Below are 22,647 nucleotides of genomic sequence, written 5' to 3' on the forward strand. Positions count from 1 at the left end.
AGGATTGGAAGGATTTTCAAGGATGAGAAGGCCACAGGATGAGTGGAATCAAGATGGTAGAGAGAAGCCAGGAACTTCCCTGAGCTCTTCAAGCCTCTACACCAAGGGACCTTCCTTGGTGAGAGGGTAGTAGAGGGATCCTAGTGAAATTGGAAGAAGCAGAAGCAGAACTAGGAGAGAAATATAACTCTAGTTTCAGGAGGACAGTCCTGCAGAGGGCCTTGAGTCCCAAAGAGCTTGGGGACATAATCTACAAATACATTTGGGGGGCGGGGTAGAGACATGAGGGAAGGCTAAGCCAAAGACCTTCCCTTGGTGCTCATTCTTCTTCATCCCTTATTCTCAACACTGCCTCCCTTCTTGTCCTTTGCTTACCTATTTCTCAGTCCTTTGGCCATATCATCATCATCATCATCATCAGTGCCTCTATCTTTCTGATTGTGTCTGTAAGTCAGACAAGCATTTATTAGGCTCTTATTAGGGCTGTCTTCAAAGGTTGGACATTTAATGAAAGGTGAAAAGAATACCTGTCCTCAGGGAGCTCCCAATCTAATGGGGGAGCCATCATGGAAATAACTAGATAGATACAAGGTCTAGACAGTAAATAAGGGAACCCAGAGAGAAGGATCAGGAAATGCCTCTTTTGGAGGGGAGGACTTGAAGGAAACCAGGGAACTAAGAGTTAGGTGGGAGGAGGGCAGCATTCCAGCTGTGGGGCTGGTCTGTGGTTGTCTTTTTCTAAGGGAACCAAAATGGCCTCACTTGGTCAGGGTCCTGGAATGGACATCTGACTGTGGCTGACCAGACTATCACAGATGAGCACTTGGAGGGGAGATGTCTCTAAATTTGCACATCTCACTTTTCTTTTGAGCTCCTGCAATTCTAGTTTGCTCATAGATCACCCCTTCTTTGATGCAGGCACACCATGCAGGGGTTCCTGTGCCAGTGTCTCCCATATCATGTAATCCATCTAAAGTTCTTCAGAGAGACTTTGACCTTGTTTCTCTTCTGCTGACCACCATGTGAGTCATAAAAGTTTTTAAGCTAATGTACTTTTGCCATTAGAACAACATGGTCAGCCCATTAGAGTTATGCTCTCTGCAGTAGAGTTTGAATGTTTGGCAGTACAGTTTAAGAAAGGACCTCAGTGTCTAGTATCTTCTCCTGCCAGGATCTCCCTAAGACAATTCAAATAGAAGCCATTCAGATTCCTGGCATGGCCCTAGTAGGCTGTCCAGTTTTCACAGGCATATAGCAATGAGGTCAGCACAACAGCTCTGCAGACCTTCAGTTTGGTGGTCAGTCTAATATCTATTTCTCTCCCACATTTTCTTTCAGAGCCTCCCAAACATTGAGCTAGCTCTGACAATGCACGTGCAGCAACTTCATCATCGATGTGGACATCCCTGGAAAGTAAGTTGCCAAGATAAGTGAACTTATCCATTCAATAAATATTGAATTTGCTCTAATCCATTTGCAAAATTGATGGTTCCACATATCTATGATGTGGGACTGGCTGGTGGAGTGCTATTTCTTGGTGTTGTTAGGTCAAAATCAGCACAAACAGCAGAAAATCCATACTTTGCTGCATCTCAACTTCAGAGGTTACATCTTGTGAACAAAAGCCGAGCACTAATTCTCCCTCCACTGTGCCCTCAGCTTGTAGCCTTTTCAAGTTAAATAATTCGCCTTCAATGTGGTAGCTAACCTTGAAGCATTTTTGTCCTCATTGAAAGCATCTGACAATATTCCTAAAAATATCAGCTGGGGGGGCAGCTAGGTGGCTCAGTGGATAGGACACCAACCCTGGAGTCAGGAGGACCTGAGTTCAAATCAGGACTCAGTTAATTAATATTACGTATTTGTGTGATCTTGGGCAAGTTACTTCACCCTATTGCCTCGCAAAAAACCCCAACAAAATAAAAGGGCTATAAAAATATCATAAAAAGCATGTGAGCAAACACAGTCCTAGCTCTTACAAAGATAACCATCATCCAGGTGAACGATCAGTCCATTAAGGAACATTCTGGCAAGAACTGCCAGCAATGACTAAAGAGAAACACCCCGGTGATCATCACAGAGCTAGCCAATGGAGGCATCCTTGAACTCTTGGGAGATGATCTCCTCTTGCCATGTAACTGGGAAAAACAACATCTTTTGTGGGAGCAGTGGACCCCACCTTGCAAATCTCAGCTGGAGTAGAATCCACAGCAGGCACTTTGCCATAGGATGGAAACCTAATGACATTCACAATCTCTTCTTCAGTTGGAAGTTTGGCTGTATTGGGATTGGCTTTGAGGTAAATGGCAGCACTGACTGGAGACAGTCTGGGAACATTCAGCCCATCTCTTTAGGATAGTGTTCTTATCACTAATCAATACGGCTCCATCGGCACTGAGTATTTGAGATGCACCATAGGTCTTTGGTCCATAAATAGCTTCAAGGCATCATAAAAGTACATTAAATTATTATTATCAGCAAAAACTGAATTTTTTCTAACTTCTGACTGAGCCAAGAAGCCTGCAGCTCTCTAAGCTTCATTTGTATTTTACTTCTGATGGAATTAAATCTACCTTCTTAGAGATGGACAAACTAGCCTTCTGGTAAACGCTCGTTTTTCATTTAGCATTTGAATTTCCTTATCATGTTCTTTAAACCCGACCTCTGACCCAGGTGAGTAAATGCAAACACAAGGAGGCCAGTGGAGAAAAATCAGCTGGAAAGATAGGAAGAGGCTAGATGGTGAAGATCTGTAACATAAGATGTTACATTTGGTCCGGGAAGTAATAAGGAGTCACCAGAATTTATTGAGTAAAGGAGTGATGTGATCAGACCTATGCTTTGGAAACATCCACCTTGGGTGGAGGCTGGATTGGAGTGGGGAAAGACTTGAGGCAAGGAGACACGATTTTGCAGTAGAAGTGATGAGGGATTAGTTTCAAAGGGTTCGGTGAAAATCTCAATGCAGATTATTCAGGGAGGTGATGCAGTGGATAAAATCAGGAAGATCTGAGTTCAAAACCAGCCTCAGACGCTTCCTTGACCCTGGGAAAGTCACTTAACTAACCTCTGATGACTACAGTTCCCTTAACTATAAATAGGAATAAAAATAATATTTAAGGTAGTTGTGTGGCACATAGTAGGCATTTAATATATGCTCATTTCCTTCTTGCCTTGATTCTCTCTAGCTCAGGAGGACCCACAAGGCACCTCCACTCTGATGTCTATAATTAGAACTTACCATCTTTTCTCTCCTAACTTGCCTGTGGTGGATGCAGCCATCCTGCCAGACCTTCAGGTCCCCATCTTCAGGACCATCTTCAGCTCCTCACTCCCCCTCCCCACCCCAGGGCCCATTCAGCCAGGGGCTGTCTTGTTTCTATCTCTAACATCCTTTACATCTATTCCCTTCTCTCCCTTTTTATCGGGGTCTCCCCTGGCTTTGGCTTCATCACCTCTCATATAGTCTACTGAAGCAACCACCTTATCACTCTCCTTAAGAAATATCAGTGGCTCACTATTGCTAGTACTTCTGTTTGGAACTGAAAACCTCTCCTCAGTCTGGTCCTGATTGTCTCAGCAGATTCAGAGCCCACCTTCCTCTCCCTGCCATATTCTTGCTTCCTCCCATTCATGACTTTCTATGTCCCTGCTCTCTTTTAAATACCTTCTCAGCTACTCCACAGTCCTGGGACCTTATCTAGCCCCAAAGTTAATAGGAGAAGGAAATAGCAAACCACTGTGGTATCTTTGCCAAGAAAACCACAGCATAGCGTGGTCCACAGAATCATGGAGAGTCAGATATGACTGAACAGTAAAGTCATTAGAAGATTTCTCCTTCCTTACACAGAAGGAGCACCTCAATCACAAATGACCAGAAACGGCTCAGACCAGGGGAGCTGGGTGGCAAAGTGGAGGGAGCACTGACCCTAGATTCAGGAAGACCTAAGTTCAAATGTGACTTCAGACACTCCCTGTGAAGTTACATGGGAAACCCTGGGCAAGTCACTTAACCCCAATTGCCAAAAAGGGGGAGAGAGAGAGAGAGAGAGAATAAATATAAAGGAAAGAAGAAAACAGAAGGAAAGAAAGAAAGAGGAAGGAAGGAAGGAAGAAGGAAAAGAAAGGAAGAAGAAGAAAGGAAGGGAAGAAAGAAGGGAAAAAAGAAAGAAAAAGGAAGGAAGGGAGGGAGGAAGAAATTCTTCCTGGTAGTTCCTTGAACTGGACCTAAGCAAAGCACACTTGGACACACTCCAAGGACTGACCCCGTTCCCAGCAACCAGTCTTACTTGCCATTTTCCCCAAGGAGGCTGTAGACCCTGTGGAGACAGGGACTTTCATTTTTGTAGTTGTCTAACCAGTTCCAAGCACATAGTAGGCCCTCCAAAACAAAATGCTTGCTAAATTGCTTTATTAAGCTATCATTGTTTTCCAACTCTGACCTTCTATGATTCTGTGATTTCCAGCAAGTCACTTGTCACCTGTTCTCTGTGTGGAGCCTCATCTGTAAAATGAAAGGAAAGAATTAGAAAAGGAATTCTTAACTCAGGATCATGATCAGGATAGGGAAAAAAAGAGCTTTATTTTCACTAACCCTTTTTTTTTTTGAGGGGGCAGTAAATCCAATGTAGTTTATTTAATGCATTTAAAACATTCTCCTGAGGTGGGCTTCACCAGACCTTCAAAGGGACCAGGGCACCAAAACCCAAAAACCAAAAACCAAGGCAATAGTCCTGTCCAGTGGGAGAATTGTGGTTTTTTATTCTCATAAGGCAGTGGGAGCTGGTGAAAGCTGCTAAGGCTGACACTCTGGCAGATTGGCGAGGGGAAGAAGGATCTGGAAAGGCAGCTAGCTGTGGGGCAATAACGGCAATCAGAACAGTCATATCAGCCTGCCATAAGGAGAGACAGATTCCCCGAGATAACCAGGCTTCCCAGCTGCCTGAACTTTCCCTCTCATTGCCCTCGCCTGTCTGGCTGTCCTCTTTCTCAGGGTTCCAGGGCAGTCAAGGGGGTGCCAGAACCAGCCAAGGCTGATTCCTTGCCCTGTGCTCAAGGATAAGGAAAATTTCCAGGCCTAATTGTCCCCCCAAAGTACATGTCTCCCCCCAGAGTGTGATAGAAAGATCCCTGATCTTACGTCAGAAGGCCTGGTCTAACCTGCCCTGCTCTGGCCTTATCTGTAAAATGAGAAATGAGGAGAATTCATGAAATACTCTCCTGAGTCCCTTCTGGCAGGGGGCAGGGGGGGGGCGTCCTTTCTCTTTGTCTGATCTGAGATCTGAGAGGCGTATTTCCAGCCAGAGGGAATTTTGGAGTCATTTCCAGACACCTTCTGGGGACAGGTTTTCCAGATCGCCTCCGCTAACAGCCGGCCAGCCACGGGGGTCTGGCTGCTGTGCTCCCCAGACCCGAGGCGAGAGTCTGGCCCCCGGGGCCAGCTGGGGTGGGCAGGACAGCCAACTTCAGCAGCCCATCATGTGACAGCAGGCTGCCCGCGTCCCTGAGAAGGGCCCCATTCCTGCCGGGGCTCCTCCCTCTCCCCTATCGGGCCAGTTAGCTTTCTCTGGCAACTCCAGGCAGGGAAGCTTGGCTGCCCAGGCCTGCTCTCTAGCACGGCTGGCGGGGACACCGGACGAGACTCTCATTGGTCTCAGTGGCTGCAGATCCCCGGGAAGCTGCTCCCCACGATCTGGGGGGCTCCAGGAAGCCGAGGGCTGAGGTCTGGGTCACCCTGGAGGAAGCAGGTTTGGTTCCTGGTGAGGGCCCAGGAGGGCCTGGCCTAGGATCTCCCCTTCTCCCCCTTCCCTCCCCTCCTCTCCTCTTCTCTCTGGTAAGGACTGAGTCAGAAACCCAGCAAGGCCCCCTGCCTTTCCACTGCCCATTATCCCCCCTTCCCCAGTCTCCCCAGAGATGAGGACCTTCCCTGGGGGAGGGGAAGTATTTGATTCAATGCACAAATGTTTATTCCACACCCACTGTGTGCCAGTCTTTGGGCTCTCCTGGGGGTTCAAACACACCTGACCTTTCAGTTTATTACATGCCTACTAAGTGCCACCCTGGGCTAGGCACTAGAGATACAGACACACCTGACCTGTCAGTCACACAATTTATTCCATACCTACTGTGCGCCAGTCACTGTCTAGGCACTGGAGATTCAGACACACCTGACCTGTCAGTCACACAATTTATTCCATACCTACTGTGCGCCAGTCACTGTCTAGGCACTGGAGATTCAGACACACCTGACCTATCAATCACACAATTTATTCCACACCTACTGTGCGCCAGTCACTGTCTAGGCACTGGAGATTCAGACACACCTGACCTATCAATCACACAATTTATTCCACACCTACTGTGCGCCAGTCACTGTCTAGGCACTGGAGATTCAGACACACCTGACCTATCAGTCACACAAAGTTTATTCCACACCTACTGTGCGCCAGTCTCTGGAGATAGGAAAGCACATGCAGTATTTGATGAGCAAGTCTTTCTTAAAGGCCTACTATGGGACCGGCGCTTGAGGTGTTAAAGCCAGGGGGTGGGGGGACAAAAGCAGAAGTGATAGCAGCTTCTGTTGGCCACCCTCCAGCTTCTCTCTTCCTCTCAACCCTTTCCCTCTCTTTTTGCTGACTTAGCCCTGACCCATCCAAGGAGTGGAGAGGTTAATCAGTGACAAAGGACAGAACTCTGGGCTGGGTAGCCCGAACCCTTGCTCCAGACAAACCCTTGCTCTAGACGGCTCCTGCATGGCCAGCCCCTAGGAGACTGGGACTATGGAATTCTCTGTGAAGTTGTTGGTCTTCCTGTCCTGCCTGGGACCATCTACCCAACTCTGCGGTAAGTCACCCAGTCTTTGGCCCACAGCATCCTGGGGTCTCCCGAGCTGGAAGGGTCCCTGGAGGTCAGGTGAGGGCTCGGTTCCCATTATAGTCTCCATCACAGGTCTAGAATTGATAGACACCTGAGTGACCATCTTGTCCCACTGTTTTCATTTTACTGATAAAGAAACTGAGGCCAGGGACATCTAGGTGGCGCAGTGGACAGAGCACTGGCTCTGGAGTCAGGAGGACCTGGGTTCAAATCTGGTGTCAGACACTTAATAGTTACCTAGCTGTGTGGCCTTGGGCAAGACACTTAACCCCGTTTGCCTTGCAAAAAAAAAAAAAACTAAAAAAAAAAGGAAAGAAACTGAGGCCAGAAAGCTTTGCCCGAGGCTACAGACTCCTGAAATTACAGCCACATGATTCCTCCCCTGGCAACACACTAAGGAGCAGAGACCAGGGTCTCCCCTAACATGAATCAATCAGCAGGTGTGGATGGGCACCCTGGCACAGTCAGGCCCCAGGGCTGCAGAAACAAAATTCAGACAGTCCCTGCCCTCAAGGAGCTTACCTTCTGGGAGGGGGAGACCTTGTGTACCTGGATGCAAAATAAATGCCAGGTAACTTCGGGAGGAGGGAGGCACCTGCAGCTAGGGGTCTCAGAAAGATCCTGGAGCTGAGCTGTGAAGGGGGCTGGGGATTTTAAAAGGCAAGAAGAGGGAGGGCATCCCAGGTGGAAGGTACAACCTGTTCAAAGTTCAGAGACAGGAGACAGAATCCCAAGTGTGAATGTCAGCAGGAAGGCCGTCTCGCTTTGCTGGAGATTTCACGGAGAGGAGCAATGGCAGTCAGCTTGAAAAGCTTTGAAAGTCAAGCAAATGACTTTGCATTTGATCCTGGAAGCAACAGGGAGCCGCCAGAGTTTATTGAGCGAAGCAAGGGAGACCTGGCCTTTGGAAATAACATTTTATCAGCCAGGTGAAGGATGGATTTTTTTTTTCTTGTAGCATCGGCATGAGTGATATCCTGTGTTCTGAGCCAGGGTGGAAGCTGCTGCTGATCCATAGCAAAAAATCACCTCCCAGTCACCTGAACCCATTAGAGAGCTCCCTGATGCATTAGGCTGGAAATCAGAGACTTTAAGTTCAGGTGCTTTCTTTGCCACTTGGCTGTGTGGCCTTGGGCAAGTCATTTCCTGCTGCCTCTGTGCCTCAGTTTCCTCATCTCTAAAATAAGGGGATTTGGGACTAGGTAGCTTCTGGGGGCCCCTCCAGCTCCAGGATATGATGTCTGCCTCCTCAGGACATTCAAGGTCTGTCAGCTCAAGGTCTGCAGTCAATCATGATCCTCCAGGGTCTCTTCTTCTCTACTTCTGTAGCCCTTGAGGCTGTGTCCAAAGCCCTTCAGGGAAACAAGACAGGGGGAGTGAAAGTAGTGTTGCCCCATTTTATGGAGGTGGAGATTGAGCCCAGAGAGAGCATGCGGAAAGGAAGGGGAAGAACTGGGACTCCAACCCAGGTTTCCTGACTCCAAATATAGTTAGTTCTCTTTCCAAAGCTCTGCCTTCTGTTTAGGAACTCCCTGCCCCAGATTTCATCCTATGGCACAAAGATGGGTCCAAAGGACTTTCTGAATTGTGACCTAATACAATCTTAGAATGTCAAAGCTGGGAAGGGCCTTAGAACAGGGGATGTCAGAGCTGGGAGGGGCCTTAGAACAGGGGATGTCAGAGCTGGGAGGGATCTCAGAAATCTATAATGCAGAGGAAACAGCCCCAGGTCCTCAGAAAGGAAACAGTTAATGTGACATTCTCTCCTCAAAGGACCCTGCAGGAATTTCTCACTTCTCCTTCAGCTCTTATCTCCCCATCTTATCTGGAGTCCAGACCTGTGCCAAGACTCACCAGGTGTTCTCCATCTAGGTTCAGGGGCTGACTTGGGTTCTCTGGCTGCTCCCTTTAAAAGAGGAGGAAAACAGAGATCTTCCTCTCCCCCCCTTCCCCATCAAGCAAGCTTTGAGAGCAGTGAGGAAATTGAGGTTCAGAATGACTTACCCAAGGTCTCCCCAGAAGGTCTTTTGTCTTCCAGGCCATTGGACTTACCCATCCTGTACCGAACCTTCTCCTCTCTGATCATTTCTCAGTTGATCCTTAAAACCTCTATTGAATTTGATATTTGGTGGGTAAAGGCTGCCAGTTGAGGTGGCCTAAAGTAGGGATCTGAGATTTCTGGGCCCAGACAGCCAGCCCCACCAAGTGCGTCACCCTTCTCAAAGGAAGGGAAGACTGACCATTGGGGTCTGCAACCCCCCACCTCTGCTTCCCTTTGCATCCCATACAACAAACTATTAAATTTTTTATTCCTTTTTCATTTTTATAGACACCTTTTCTGAATACATCCTTCTCTGAATCCCAACTGTCTAAGCCATCCCTTACAGGATGAAAAGAGGGAAGAAAAAGACATTTTGGCAAAAGCAAACAAGAGTGACTATACCCTTAGGTCCCCACCTCTACAAAGATTTCCTCAAATCTTCTCTTGGACTGAGCTTGGCCATTACAATGAAAGTGTCTGGTTTCTTCCTTCCTTCCTTCCTTCCTCCCTCCCCCATCTCCCTCCCTCTCTTCCTTCCTCCCTTCCTTCCTCCCTCCTTCCCTCCTCCCTTCCTTCCCTCCTTCCTCCCTCCCTCCCTTCCTCCCTCCCTTCCTTCCTTCCTCCCTCCCTTCCTCCCTTCCTCCCTCCTCCCTTCCATCTTTCCTTCCTTCCTTCCTCCCTTCTTCTCTCCTTCCTTCCTTCCTCCTCCCTTCCTTCCTCCCTTCTTCCCTCCTCCCTTCCACCCTCCCTCCCTTCCTCCCTCCTTCCCTTGTTCCTTCCTCCCTCCTTCCCTTGTTCCTTCCTCCCTCTCTCCCTCCCTCCTTTCCTCCTTCCTTCCTTCCCTCCTTCTTTCCTTCCCTCCTTCCTCTCCCTCCCTCCCTCCCTTCCTTCCTTCCTCCCTCCCTTCCTCCCTCCTCCCTTCCATCTTTCCTTCTTTCCTCCCTCCCTCCCTTCCTCCCTTCCTTCCTTCCACCCTCCTCCCTCCCTTCCTTCCTTCCTTCCTTCCTTCCTTCCTTCCCTCCCTCCCTCCCTCCTTTCCTTCCCTCCTTCCTTCCTTCCCTCCTTCCTCCTTCCCTCCCTTCCTCCCTCCCTTCCCTCCCTCCCTCCTTCCTTCCTTCCTTTCTTAAACTTTCCACTTTGTAATTCAACATACATTTATAGATAATTGTCAATATTTTATCAACTAATAGTTGATGATTTATCGATAACAATTCTCATGTAGAGAGAAAATACAGTACATGATAGTGGGGAAATAGGAATGGAGGGGGGGTTGCAATCAGCAATGGCAACGGTGGAAAGCTATGGAAGTAGCTTTAGTGACGGACTTATCATGTGATCCACCTGTGACAGAGCTGGTGGTGTTGGAACACAGACTGAAGCACATTTACTATTCTTTTTTTGGGGGGGGGGTTGCAGGGCAAATGGGGCTGGGTGGCCTGCCTGGGGCCACACAACTGGGTGATTATCCAGGTGCTCCTGGCTCCAGGGCTGGTGCTCTGTCCGCTGCGCCACCTGGCTGCCCCTACTATGATTACTATTATTATTTTATTTTGGGTCTTTTTTTTTTTTTTGGTTTTTGCAGGGCAATGGGGTTGGGTGACTTGACTGGAGTCACACAGCTGGGTGATTGTTGGGTGTCTGGGGCTGGATTGGGCTCGGGGGCTCCTGGCTGCAGGGCCGGTGCTCCATCTATTGCGCCACCTAGCTGCACCTATCATTATTATTATTATTATCATTTGTCATTTTAATTTTAAGTTTTTTCTCTTTCCTTTATCACTCATGTGGGGCTATACTTTTTGGGGGAGGGGGTATTATGTTTACTCTTAAACAAGAATATTTTAGTAATGTATAAAGAAACATCATTTGCACAAAATAAGGCTAAATGAATACATTTTTACAAAAACCAATTCTCTTGTATTAGTTACCTCTTCTAGGTTAGGGATCTCCCTGCCCAGGATCACAAAATTCCCAAACCCCCAGACCCAGAAGGGGCCTCACAATACACACTAGAACAGAAATCCCTCTCTAACAACTGATTCTCCTCCAGCATCTGATTGAAGACCTTCAGGACAGTGTTTGCTGACCCCAAGCCTTCCCACTGCTCCTGGTCTACCCTCAAGGACTGGCCAACTGGAGAAGTTGGGTAGAAGGAACTCTTGCTCTTGGAATCACTAGCTTCCATTCAGTTCCAAGGAAGGGGGTCCCATGAGGCTGCAGCCAGAGTGCTCCAGGGGGTACATGCATCTAGAGACTAGAGAAAGGACAACATGTTCTACACCTTGGGGAGTCTGGAAAGACTTCTAAGAGGAAATAGCTCCCCAGCTAGGCCTTAAATAGGGCCAGCCTTGGGGTAGGGGCATCTAATTCAACCCTTTCATTTTACAAATGGATAAACTGAGACCCAAAGAGAGAAAGATCCTAACCAAAGAGATAGGATAATAGGCAGAGCTGGAGGGAACTTTAGAGGTCATTTAGTTCAACCCCGTCATTTTGAAGATGGGGAAACTGAGGCACTTGAGAGCTTGAATAACTTGCTCCAAGTGCTCTCATCTTCATCTCTTTCTCTCCCTCAGAAATCCCTCCTGCAAACAGCAACGTGGTGGGGAGGGCCACACAGCAGCTCCTGAGATGGATGGACCGGCGATCCCCATCAGATTTAAACCCCAGCATCTATGTGGGACTCCGCCTCTCCAACCAGCCAAGCTTGGACCAAGATGAACTCTATCTAAACAGTCTCATGATCCATTACCAGCAGAGTTTCTCCAGGTATGGCTGCCTGTGCCCCTCATTGCCCCACTGATCCTGGGCCAACTTAGGGAAAGACTGGCTTCCTTACTGGCACAGCTCAGACCTGGGAGGAGGCCTTAGGTTATTTCAGTTCCACCAACATTTAGTAATTACCTGTGAGGGGCAGGTAATTATCGATGCTGTGGATTGGGAGATCAAGATGAAAGCTTCCAGCCTGGAGGAGCTTCCTCCCTGGGTGGACACTGGGTTCTTAGTCTCCCCCTGGTAATTCTCTAAAATCATATTTCAAAGAATCTGGCTACCTGCGCTGGCAGAGAAAGTTTTCTCACCTGGGATTCCCAAGGCCAGAGAAATCACAGGCCAAGCCCATATGTTCCAAGCACTGATCTAGATGCTAAAAGATACAGAATCCTTGCCCTCAAGGCGATTATAATCTAATGGGGAGGTATGCATGCCATGGACATAGAGAAGCATAGGGTCATATGGGAAGAGTGGCAAGCACTGGGTTCGAGTCCCAGGTTCTGCCCCTCGGTCCAGTAGAAAGTTGGACAAGTCACTAGCATTGCCCAGGCTCCAGTTTCCTCCCCTGTAAGATGAGGTGGTTGGATCTGATGACCGCCAAGGTCCATTCCAGTCTTGTAGTCCTGGTTCTGTGATCACCATCCCCTTCTTGGCAAGTTGGAGGAGCAGGACAGGAGCTGCTCTGGGAGCCAGAAGCAGCGACAGACTTCTCTGAGCGCTCTTGTTCGGATTCTAGCCATCCACCAGTAGAGCAGCCCAAGCCCTCCACGGGCCAGCTGGCCCTCTATCTGCTGGCTGTGCGGGGAGGCTGCAAGGATATCGGCACTAGGAAAGGAAACACACTGGTCACCCAGCTCAAGCGTTACCTGGAGGAAGAGAAACATCAAATAGGTGAGTGGGCCGGGGAGCCCCGGCAAGAGGAGGCCATTCTGGTGGGAATAAACCATCAGAGCAGTGGACATCGGTGAACTGCCCACTGCACTGAAGCCCCTCTTGTATGGTGGAGGATGGGGCAGGGGGCTGGGCTCTGGAAGGAGAGTGAAAGCTCTATCTGGGAGTCCCCGGTCCAAGGTCAGCTGAGGGATGGGCAGAGCTACGGCTACTCCCAAGTCCTGTCCACTGTGCTCTAGAAGCTCCACCTGGTTGGGTCCATGGGCCCCAAATCAATGAAATCACAGTGGCCAGGAAAGAGGGAAAGGAAGCGTGGGCATGATCCGATGATGTATAGGAGAATCTGACAGCCCTTGCCCTTGGGGAGCTTCCATTCTCTCAGGGGAGATAGAAAACGACACAAAATATATATTTTTGTGGTGAGACAATAGTGGTTGCAGGGGGATGAGAGGCCTTTGTATAGGAAATCCAGGTTCAGACATACCCTGAGTGACCTGGGCCACTCACTTCACCCTTCTGGGCTCAGTTTCCTCATCTGTAAAATGAACTGGAGAAGATGGCAAAAAGAACTCCAGTATCTCTGCCAAGAAAACCCCAAATGGGGTCACAGAGAGCCGGATGTGACTGTAACAACTGAATAACAATATGCTCTCCAAGACACAAGATATTGCTATTAAAGGTAATCACTGGAGTAGGGGATAACACTTGGAGATCTGTTATTTCTTCCATATAAGAGCTCTCTCCACCCAAGCAGGACTGCAACGGATCCCAGGGTCACATAGCCCACATGTGTCAGAGGCTGGGTTTGAACCCAGGCCTTTCTGACTTGGGCCAGTTCTCTAGCCACTACCCCATACTGCCTTTCTTTAAGGATAATATTACCCAATTTGGAAGATGAAGCCAAAACCCCACAAGAATTTCACAGCCATCCCTCAGGTCTGCCCAGATTTACTGGCAGTCCTAAGGAAGCCAAATGGGTACAGTCATGGGCCCCTGCAGGAGTCCTGACCACCCCGGGGGGTCTTCCCTCCAGGCCACGAACACATGGGCCACCCTCTCACCAGCTATTACCAGTACGGCCTGGCCATCCTGGCACTGTGTGTGCATGACAAGAAGGTGCCTGGACACGTGGTGGAGAAGCTGCTGTACGCTGCTGAAAATGACCTCTTCCTCCACAGAAACCAGTTCTCTGTGGGTGAGTGATCGCTCTGTGCCCCTGACTGGGGCAGGAGGACCAGGTGGGGGATAGGAGTTTGTTCACAGCAGGAGAGCTCATCACCCAACTGTGGGGAAGAGATGCCCCTCCCATTCCTGATATCCCCCATTCTGTGCCCCCCAAGATCTGACACCCCGTTTTAAGGTTCCTTCCAACTCAGAACATTCTATGATTCATGGGCCAGCCCAGATTTGCCTTTCTCTGATAGGTCTGAGATCTAATGTATCTTCTAGGTTCTCTTTCAGCTCTGAATTCTATATGCTAAGACCTCTCACAGTTATGTTCTTTTCTGTAAGATTCCCCCCTCCCCCTACCACTTCATACCTGATAATCTATTTTCTCTTTAACTAATCTCACAAAATTTAGAAAAACCTCTTATAATAAATATCCCTAGTTAAGCATACAAATGTGCCTATTGATCATATGCTAAAACACATATCTTAAGTCCACCATCTCTGCCTCAGGAGGTGGGTAGCCTTCTTTGTCAGTTTTCTGGCTGATTAGAGTTCCTAGGTCTTTCAGTGCTGGTGATCTTCACAGTCCTATTGTTATTGTACGGATTCTTCTCTGGGCTCTGTTCACTTCAGTCTATCAGTTCCTACAAGTCTTCCCTCATTCTCCGAAACCTTGCCTTTCATGATTTCTCACAGCACACTGGGACTCCATCCCATTCCTCTCCCCTAGCTTGTTCAGCCATTCCCGGATTGACGAGCATCCCCTCAATTTCCGATTTTTTGTCACAACAAAAGAGCTGCTATAAATAGCTTTATGCAGATGGTCCTTTCCCTTTTTCTTTGTCCACTTTGGAACACAGGCCTTGTATTGATATTCCAGTCTATTCCAAGAGTATGGTCGGCTTAGAGCCATAGTTCCAAATTGCTTCCCACAATGGCTGGGCCAGTTCTCATCTTCAAGGAGCCAGCAGGGTGCCTGGTTTCCCAAAGCTGTCATTTTTCTTTTTTTAGCATCTGATAAGTATGCTCCAACATTCCATGTTCCAGCTTCCCTCCCAACTCTAAAGGTCCCCATTCCAGCTTCTCCCCCAGCACTAATAGTCCATGTCCTAGGTTCCCCCAGCTTCAATGGTCCGTGTTCCAGCTCCCCTCCCCAGTTCTAAGGGTCCATGTTACAGCTTCTCCCTCAGCTCTTAACAGTCCACGTTCCAGGTTCTCCCCAGCTCTAACAGTCCATGTTCTAAGTTCCCCCAGCTCTAACAGTTTGTGTTCTAGGTTCCCCCAGCTCTAACAGTCCAAGTTCTAGCTTCCCTCCCAGCTCTAACAGTCTGTGCTCTAGCTCCCCCTGGCTCTAATGGTCCATGTTCTAGCTCCCCAGCTCTAACAGTCTGTGTTCTAGCTCCCCCCGGCTCTAATGGTCCATGTTCTAGCTCCCCAGCTCTAACAGTCTGTGCTCTAGCTCCCCCCGGCTCTAATGGTCCATGTTCTAGCTCCCCAGCTCTAACAGTCTGTGCTCTAGCTCCCCCTGGCTCTAATGGTCCATGTTCTAGCTCCCCAGCTCTAACAGTCTGTGCTCTAGCTCCCCCTGGCTCTAATGGTCCATGTTCTAGCTCCCCAGCTCTAACAGTCTGTGTTCTAGCTCCCCCTGGCTCTAATGGTCCATGTTCTAGCTCCCCAGCTCTAACAGTCTGTGCTCTAGCTCCCCCTGGCTCTAATGGTCCATGTTCTAGCTCCCCAGCTCTAACAGTCTGTGCTCTAGCTCCCCCTGGCTCTAATGGTCCATGTTCTAGCTCCCCAGCTCTAACAGTCTGTGCTCTAGCTCCCCCTGGCTCTAATGGTCCATGTTCTAGCTCCCCAGCTCTAACAGTCTGTGTTCTAGTTCCCTCCTGGTTCTAATGGTCCATGTTCTAGCTCCCCAGCTCTAACAGTCTGTGCTCTAGCTCCCCCTGGCTCTAATGGTCCATGTTCTAGCTCCCCAGCTCTAACAGTCTGTGTTCTAGTTCCCTCCTGGTTCTAATGGTCCATGTTCTAGCTCCCCAGCTCTAACAGTCTGTGCTCTAGCTCCCCCTGGCTCTAATGGTCCATGTTCTAGCTCCCCAGCTCTAACAGTCTGTGCTCTAGCTCCCCCTGGCTCTAATGGTCCATGTTCTAGCTCCCCAGCTCTAACAGTCTGTGTTCTAGCTCCCCCTGGCTCTAATGGTCCATGTTCTAGCTCCCCAGCTCTAACAGTCTGTGCTCTAGCTCCCCCTGGCTCTAATGGTCCATGTTCTAGCTCCCCAGCTCTAACAGTCTGTGCTCTAGCTCCCCCTGGCTCTAATGGTCCATGTTCTAGCTCCCCAGCTCTAACAGTCTGTGTTCTAGCTCCCCCTGGCTCTAATGGTCCATGTTCTAGCTCCCCAGCTCTAACAGTCTGTGCTCTAGCTCCCCCTGGCTCTAATGGTCCATGTTCTAGCTCCCCAGCTCTAACAGTCTGTGTTCTAGTTCCCTCCTGGTTCTAATGGTCCATGTTCTAGGTCCCCCCCAGCTCTAACACCCATGCTCTAGCTTCCTCCCAGTTCTAGCAGTCCATATTCTAGCTCTGCCCCCAGCTCAGGCAGTTCAGGCTCTAAGGGCTCTCTCGCCACCCCAGTTGCTTCTAACTCTGGATGTCCATCAGTCCTGGGCCCTCATAGCATTCCAAGGCTCACTAGGGTCATGGGCTTTTCTGCCTGCTCAAGCCTGTTCATAATTGGCTAAGCTCTCTCCAGGGATTCTCTGGAGCACCTGCACTGCCCCTGGAGGCTGTCCTCTGGGCCCTTTAATATCTCATGGCTGAGGTCTAATTAGAGCTGGAAGAGGCCAGGGCTCAGCTGCTTGTTAGCATGGGACCTGGGGCTCAGGCTGCCGAGGCGGCACCTCAGTAGGCCAGCTGCCAGAGACCTCAGAGGCCACCAAGCCAACTCTCCCCCTCCCCTCAACCTTCAGCAAAGGAAGGAATCAAGTGCAGAAGAGAAGTGGCTTGTTGAACCCAAGTCCTCTGTCTCCAGATTGCGTCTCACTGAGAAACTCAGGTCATGGGGATGGTGTTGGCCCAGAGGAGAACCACGGCCACAGCATGGCCCTGAGATACTCAGGAGGCTGGGGGACTGAGGGTCGGGGAGAGTGGCTAGTGCCAGCCCATCCCTGCTTCAAGCCTACTTTGTATCCTCCTCTCCAGACACAGCAGCGGTGGCAAGTCTGGCCTTCACCTGCCTGCAGGCCTCTGACCTCAACGCAGGCCTGGACTCGCGGATCTTCAGAGCATCCAAGCATTTGAGGGACAAGATTCTTGAAAATGAAACCCCAGAAGGTTACTTTGGAAACTTATATAGCAGCCCTCTGGCCCTGCAGGTAGGAGTGGGCATTGGGTGGTGTCTAGTTTGCCTGGAACATTGCAAGATAAATGTCCTTAATAAATATGCTTTCATTCTCTCTCTCTCTCTCTCTCTCTCTCTCTCTCTCTCTCTCTCTCTCTCTCTCTTTCTTTCTCCCCCTCTCCTCCCCCTCCCTCTCTCCTCCTTCTCCCCCTCCTCTCCCTCCTCCTCCTCCTCTCTTCTATTTTATTTTATTGTTTTAAATTTTTATTTAAAGCAGTGGGGTTAAGTGACTTGCCCAAGATCACACAGCTAGGTCATTATTAAGTGTCTGAGGTCGGATTTGAACTCAGGTCCTCCTGACTCCAGGGCTGGTGCTCTATTCACTGTGCCACCTAGCTGCCCCTCTTCTTCTTCCTCTCCCTCTCTCTCTCCTCTTTGTCACCTGCCTCTCTCACCCTTTTCTTCTCCCTCATCTTTATTGCCATCTGTCTGTCTGCTTCCCTTTCCCAGGCCTCAGTTTCCTCTTCTATAAAATGAAAGGGTTGGATGGGACCATCACCTCTGGGGTTCCCATTGGTCCATCTCTGGATGGGTGCTGGTTTTCTCAGTCTGTGCTTTTCCTGCCATCCCCAGGCCCTGATGGAAGCCCCTTCACCTGAGTCAGAGCTAGCCTGCCTGCGGGTTGGGGATGCTGTTCTGAAGGGCCTCCAGGCAGGAGCCTTCCAGAACCCCATGCCCTTGTCACAGCTGTTGCCCGTCCTGCACCGAAGGACCTACCTCAGCCTCATGCAGCTAGACTGCAATGATGAAAGAAGTGAGAGATGCAGCCAGACCTGTAGGAAAGGGGTGGGGACAGGGGGAGACAAGGAAGGAGGGAAGGAGAAGGGGGAAGAAGGGGGAAGTCAGCCCCTGCTTTTATGGGAAATGAAAACCTATACTACTACTACTGTACATTCATCAGGTGCTTAATAATTGCTTGCTGACCCAGCTCCCCCCCCCCCCCCCCCGAGATTCATGGATCATAGCCCAAGAGCTGGTGGTACTTCAGTGGCCATCTAGACTGGACCCCCCCCCAGGGTCCTGTTAATCCAAAGAACAGTTCACCATTAATAGTAATGATAATCAACTTCAGATGGCTTGATGGCAAAGCCCTTTACAAAGTGACCTCATTGGGCCCTCAGACAACAGATGAGGACTCAATGAGGACTCAGAGGATGGCTCCAGATGTTGAGCCTTCCCTGACTGTCCCAGGCCTGGGGATCCCTTCCCAGGGACACACTGAGTGCAGAACAGACTTTCATCATCTGGCCTTCAGGGCAGACCCTCAGGGTCTCTGCTTCCTGGAATCTCCCACAACATATCTGAGCCCACAAGGCCAGGCCCTCACAGCACCCCAGCCCAGTCCTTTGAACTGAATCCAAGTGGGTCCCTGGGGCCATGACACCCTTCCCTACCTTGTTTTTCTGACCCTGTGACTAGGTGTCCTGGAAGCAGAGCCTACTGTCCCACTGACCCAGGACCAACGGAACATTGAGGTCTGGCTGAGAGTCCAAACAGGGAAGTTCCTGATTCTTCATGACCGGCAGTACTTGGTCCCTGAGGGGGCCACACTAGAGGATGTTCTGAAAAAGGCTCAGGAGGAGGGCTGGTTCACGTAAGAGGCTCCCTTAACAATGAAAATAAGAGGAATACCCATTTCCACAGCCCATCAAATTTATGAATTCAATAGAGAAAAATCCTTCAAGGGAGATTATCCTCATTTTGGAACTGAGGAAATGGAGACCTGGAGAAATCAAAGACTTGCTTAGGATCACCCTGCTAATATACTGGGATTTGAACTCAGAACTTTTTTTTTTTTTTCTTTTTTTAGTTTTTGCAAGGCAATGGGGTTAAGTGGCTTGCCCAAGGCCACACAGCTAGGTAATCACTAAGTGTCTGAGACTGGATTTGAGCCCAGGTACTCCTGACTCCAAGGCCGGTGCTTTATCCACTACGCCACCTAGCTGCCCCTCCAGGCTTTTCTGAAATCCATCTATTCATGATTTTTCTTTTTTTTTTTTAAACTTCTTTTTTTGTTTGATTGTGGTTCCGGGGTAATAGGCTTAAGTAACTTGTCCAAGGTCACACAGTTATTAAGTATCACGTGTCTGAGGTCTGATTTGAATTCAGATCCATCTGACTTCAGGGCCAGTGCCCTATTGATTGAGCTACCTAGTGGTCCTTGCTCATGATTTCTTAAAGAATAATACTGTTCCTAGGGGCAGCTAGGTGGCGTAGTGGATAAAGCACCGGCCTTGGAGTCAGGAGTACCTGGGTTCAAGTCCAATCTCAGACACTTAGTGATTACCTAGCTGTGTGGCCTTGGGCAAGTCACCTAACCCCATTTGCCTTGCACCTAAAAAAAAAAATACTGTTCCATCTCATTCATATGCCACAATTTGTTCAGCCATTATCCAATGGATGGGCATCTCCTCAATCTACAAGTTCCTCAATCTACAAGTTTGTTCAGCCATTATTCAATGGATGGGCATCTCCTCAATCTCAATCTTTGCCAACACAAAAGGAGCTGCTATGAATATTTTTGTACATGTGGGTCTTTTTACCCTTTATTATTCTTTCTTTATGTTATAGACCTAATAGTGGCATTGCTGAGAAAAAGGACATAGTTCCAAAGTGCTCTCCAGAATGGTCAGGTCTGTTCACAACTCCACCATCAGTAGAAGCTTGTATTCCAGTGAGGGAAGAGATGGGAAGTCCTCTATCAGAGCCTGATGACCGGGATCAGAGCTCAACTTTCTAGTGAGAGCTAGCTGAGAATGAGGCTGGACAGTCCCTGCTTGAAGATCTCCAGGGAGGGGGCCATTATCTCCAGACTGACAGAAACTCTTTTCCTGACACCTCCCCCCCTCCTTGCCACTTCCCCTCCTTGGTTCTGCCAGTAAAGGTTGAAAGCAGAAGTCAAAGACTGGTTCCTGACTCCAATCTAGCATGTGACTCCACTTTGCCAGGCCTCATGGGGTACACATATTTTTCTGCTAATAATATCGGGACTTGGACATCTGGTAAGACTGAAGGAACTGAGGATGATTAGCAAGCTTGAGGACTTTGGTTCAGATCCCTGGTCTGCATCTTGTGGGTCGTATGACCTTGGACAACTCCCTTCCCCTCCCCGGGCCTGTTTCTTTCTCTGTCAAAGTGTCTTAAGATCCATACCAGTTCTAGATCTATGAGTCTCTTGGAAATCCTCTCTGAGCCTCAATTTCCTTTTCTGCAAAATGGGGAATACTGAAGGGTTTCTCTGGTCCCTCCAGGCCCAGATCTGTGAGCCTACACAAGGCTGATAGGTGATTTCCAGTATCCCATCCCCATATGGATTCCAAACTTACTCTCCAAGATGGGGGATGAGACAAAGACCCAAGTTCCAGAGAGCTCTCTGCTCTGGGCAGGAGTCAGACTTCCTCCCCTTTCCAGAATCTTCCAATGCCTTACTGGGTTACCCTGAAGGAGTCACTCAGTGAGGGACAGTGGGAAAAACCCACCATATGAATGGGAAGCCAGGTGCCCTGAGTTCAAGTCTTTACTACTATCTTGCCTGTCTACTCCTGGCCTCAGTTTCCTCATTTGAAAAATACAGTTCATAGCAGCCCTATTTGCCTCATGGGTTTACATGAGATTAAAAGAAGAAAATGGGTAGGAAGTAGAGGTGATGTAAGGAAGAAGTATAAGAAGTGTAAAGGAGAAGTAATGTTAGGAAGGATCCGGGTCCTGGGAGGTAGGATGCTGAGAGGGAAGGGCTCAAACTCTGGCTTGCAGACCCACCATCCTGACTTTGCCTCCCTCCTGGTCCATGGACACTGAAGACCATGAGGTCTCCCACTTCCTAGCTTTGTCCTCTCCCTGGGCCTCAGTTTCGTCCTCTGTAAAGTGATGATCTGGAGAGCTAAGATCCCATGAGCTGCTTCCATTTTTTGCAGGTACCAAACTGAGACCACCTTGTCTGGTCCCCTTCTAACTTCAGTGATGGGTGTACGCCCCGGAGAACGGCAATACTGGCAGCTCCTCCGTGTCCCAGACACCCCCCTGCAGCAAGGTAAGACTGGAGGACCCTGCTTGGCAAGCACGCCCCCCCCACACTTCCTGGGGGGAGTGAGGAGGTGGGAGAGACAATATGGCCCAGGGCTGCCCTTCCTCTGGAGGGCTTCCCTCCCGTCCTTTTCAGGAGCCTTGGAGAAATGAGACAGGGCGGCTGCTGGGGTGGACAAGTGAAGTTGTTGGGGCCCCTATTTGGTTAGCCCCAGCCTGCCTGCTCCTGTCTCTGCAGGAATTGCCAATTACCGGCCCCACAACGGGGAGACCATCCTTCTGAGCCTGGCCAGCTGGTAGGCCGCTCCAGCATCCAGAGACCAAGCCACTCCCTTTGGCCTCAAGAGTAGGAGAGAGTGGGGAGTGAAGAACCTTTATCAGAGCCTATTATAACCCTCCCACAACCCACTAAGGACAGTGGGTTGACAGTGACCTCAGAAGACCCGGCCCTCTAGGCATCTTGCCCGTAGCCTCTTGGCCTAATTGTCCCTCTGCCCCTTCATCCCCTCCCTATCCAGGCATGGCCACCTGCCCAGGACCTCCCATCAGGGAGCCTCAGAACTGAGGTCCCGGGCCTTACCTTCCACCATCCCACATGCTGGGCCACCGTAGGCTTCACCGGTAGAGAACCTGCCCACTGTAGCATCCTTAGAGATCCAGCCAGCCCTCACGTTGCTGAGGAGGAAACAGACTGAAGCAGGGAAGCCCAGAGTTCCTGGGCGATTTTTTTCTGTGATGATTTCTGGGCAGTCTGTAGGGACTGTGGACCAGTGTGGTATGGTTAGGGAAAAGATCTGGGAGTCGGAGCCCCTGGTTCAAATGCTGCTCTGATCACCCCATGGAAATCTTGGCCAAATCTCTTGATCATTCCGAGCCTCAGGGTTTTTTTTGTTGTTGTTGTTGTTGTTTTGTTTCAGTTTTTTGCAAGGCAAATGGGGTTAAGTGACTTGCCCAAGGCCACACAGCTAGGTCATTATGAAGTGTCTGTGGTTGGATTTGAACTCAGGTCCCCCGACTCCAGGGTGGTTGCTCTATCCACTGCGCCACCTAGCTGCCCCCGAGCCTCAGTTTTCAATGGAGGCTCTGAACCTCGAGCCCTTTCCATCTCTGCCTCTGTGAGCCAGTTGTGATCTGAAGTCCCCTTGACCCTTGTTGTCCTTGATAGGGCCCCCAAGAATCTCGGAAGTGAGGGCTCTGAGGGCCCTGGCTCCCCCCACAGCCCCACCTCTGACCTCTTCTTGGAGCCCTGATCTCATCCTCTGTACCCAGTGGGGACTGTACCTACTCAAGTGGGGCCTCTCACTTTCTTCTAAGCACCAGTTCCCCCCTGCAGTGGATTTTGGTTTCTGGGTCTTTCAAAAATCATTAAATCATCAATATTGAAGCCTGGAGATTGCTATTCATTAATGAGGGGGGCACATCTGAAACACATCTGGGAAGGTGACCACCCACCAGTGGCATCTCCCAGCTGGGCAAAGGTGG

At 49.5% G+C, this 22,647-nt stretch overlaps 1 protein-coding gene across 4 annotated transcripts; it reads left to right on the plus strand.

The window, feature by feature from the left end:
* The first annotated feature begins 1,338 nt into the window (after nucleotides 1-1,338).
* TCN2 (transcobalamin 2) lies at nucleotides 1,339-22,549 on the plus strand. Of its 4 annotated transcripts, none has more exons than XM_074206347.1 (10): nucleotides 1,339-1,413; nucleotides 6,642-6,843; nucleotides 11,491-11,683; nucleotides 12,423-12,577; nucleotides 13,611-13,772; nucleotides 16,944-17,116; nucleotides 17,716-17,896; nucleotides 18,562-18,736; nucleotides 21,057-21,172; nucleotides 21,404-22,549. In XM_074206347.1, the coding sequence occupies exons 2-10, from the start codon at nucleotides 6,780-6,782 to the stop codon at nucleotides 21,463-21,465; spliced, it is 1,281 nt and encodes a 426-aa protein (XP_074062448.1). In that variant the 5' UTR covers nucleotides 1,339-1,413; nucleotides 6,642-6,779; the 3' UTR covers nucleotides 21,466-22,549. The 4 variants fall into 4 exon arrangements, with proteins under 4 accessions (XP_074062448.1, XP_074062446.1, XP_074062445.1 ...); XM_074206345.1 differs by lacking the exon at nucleotides 1,339-1,413 and adding an exon at nucleotides 5,556-5,759; XM_074206344.1 differs by lacking the exon at nucleotides 1,339-1,413 and adding an exon at nucleotides 5,556-5,747.
* The last annotated feature ends 98 nt before the right edge of the window (nucleotides 22,550-22,647 follow it).

Source organism: Macrotis lagotis, chromosome X (assembly GCF_037893015.1).
Source record: "Macrotis lagotis isolate mMagLag1 chromosome X, bilby.v1.9.chrom.fasta, whole genome shotgun sequence".
Taxonomy (NCBI): Eukaryota; Metazoa; Chordata; class Mammalia; order Peramelemorphia; family Peramelidae; genus Macrotis; species Macrotis lagotis.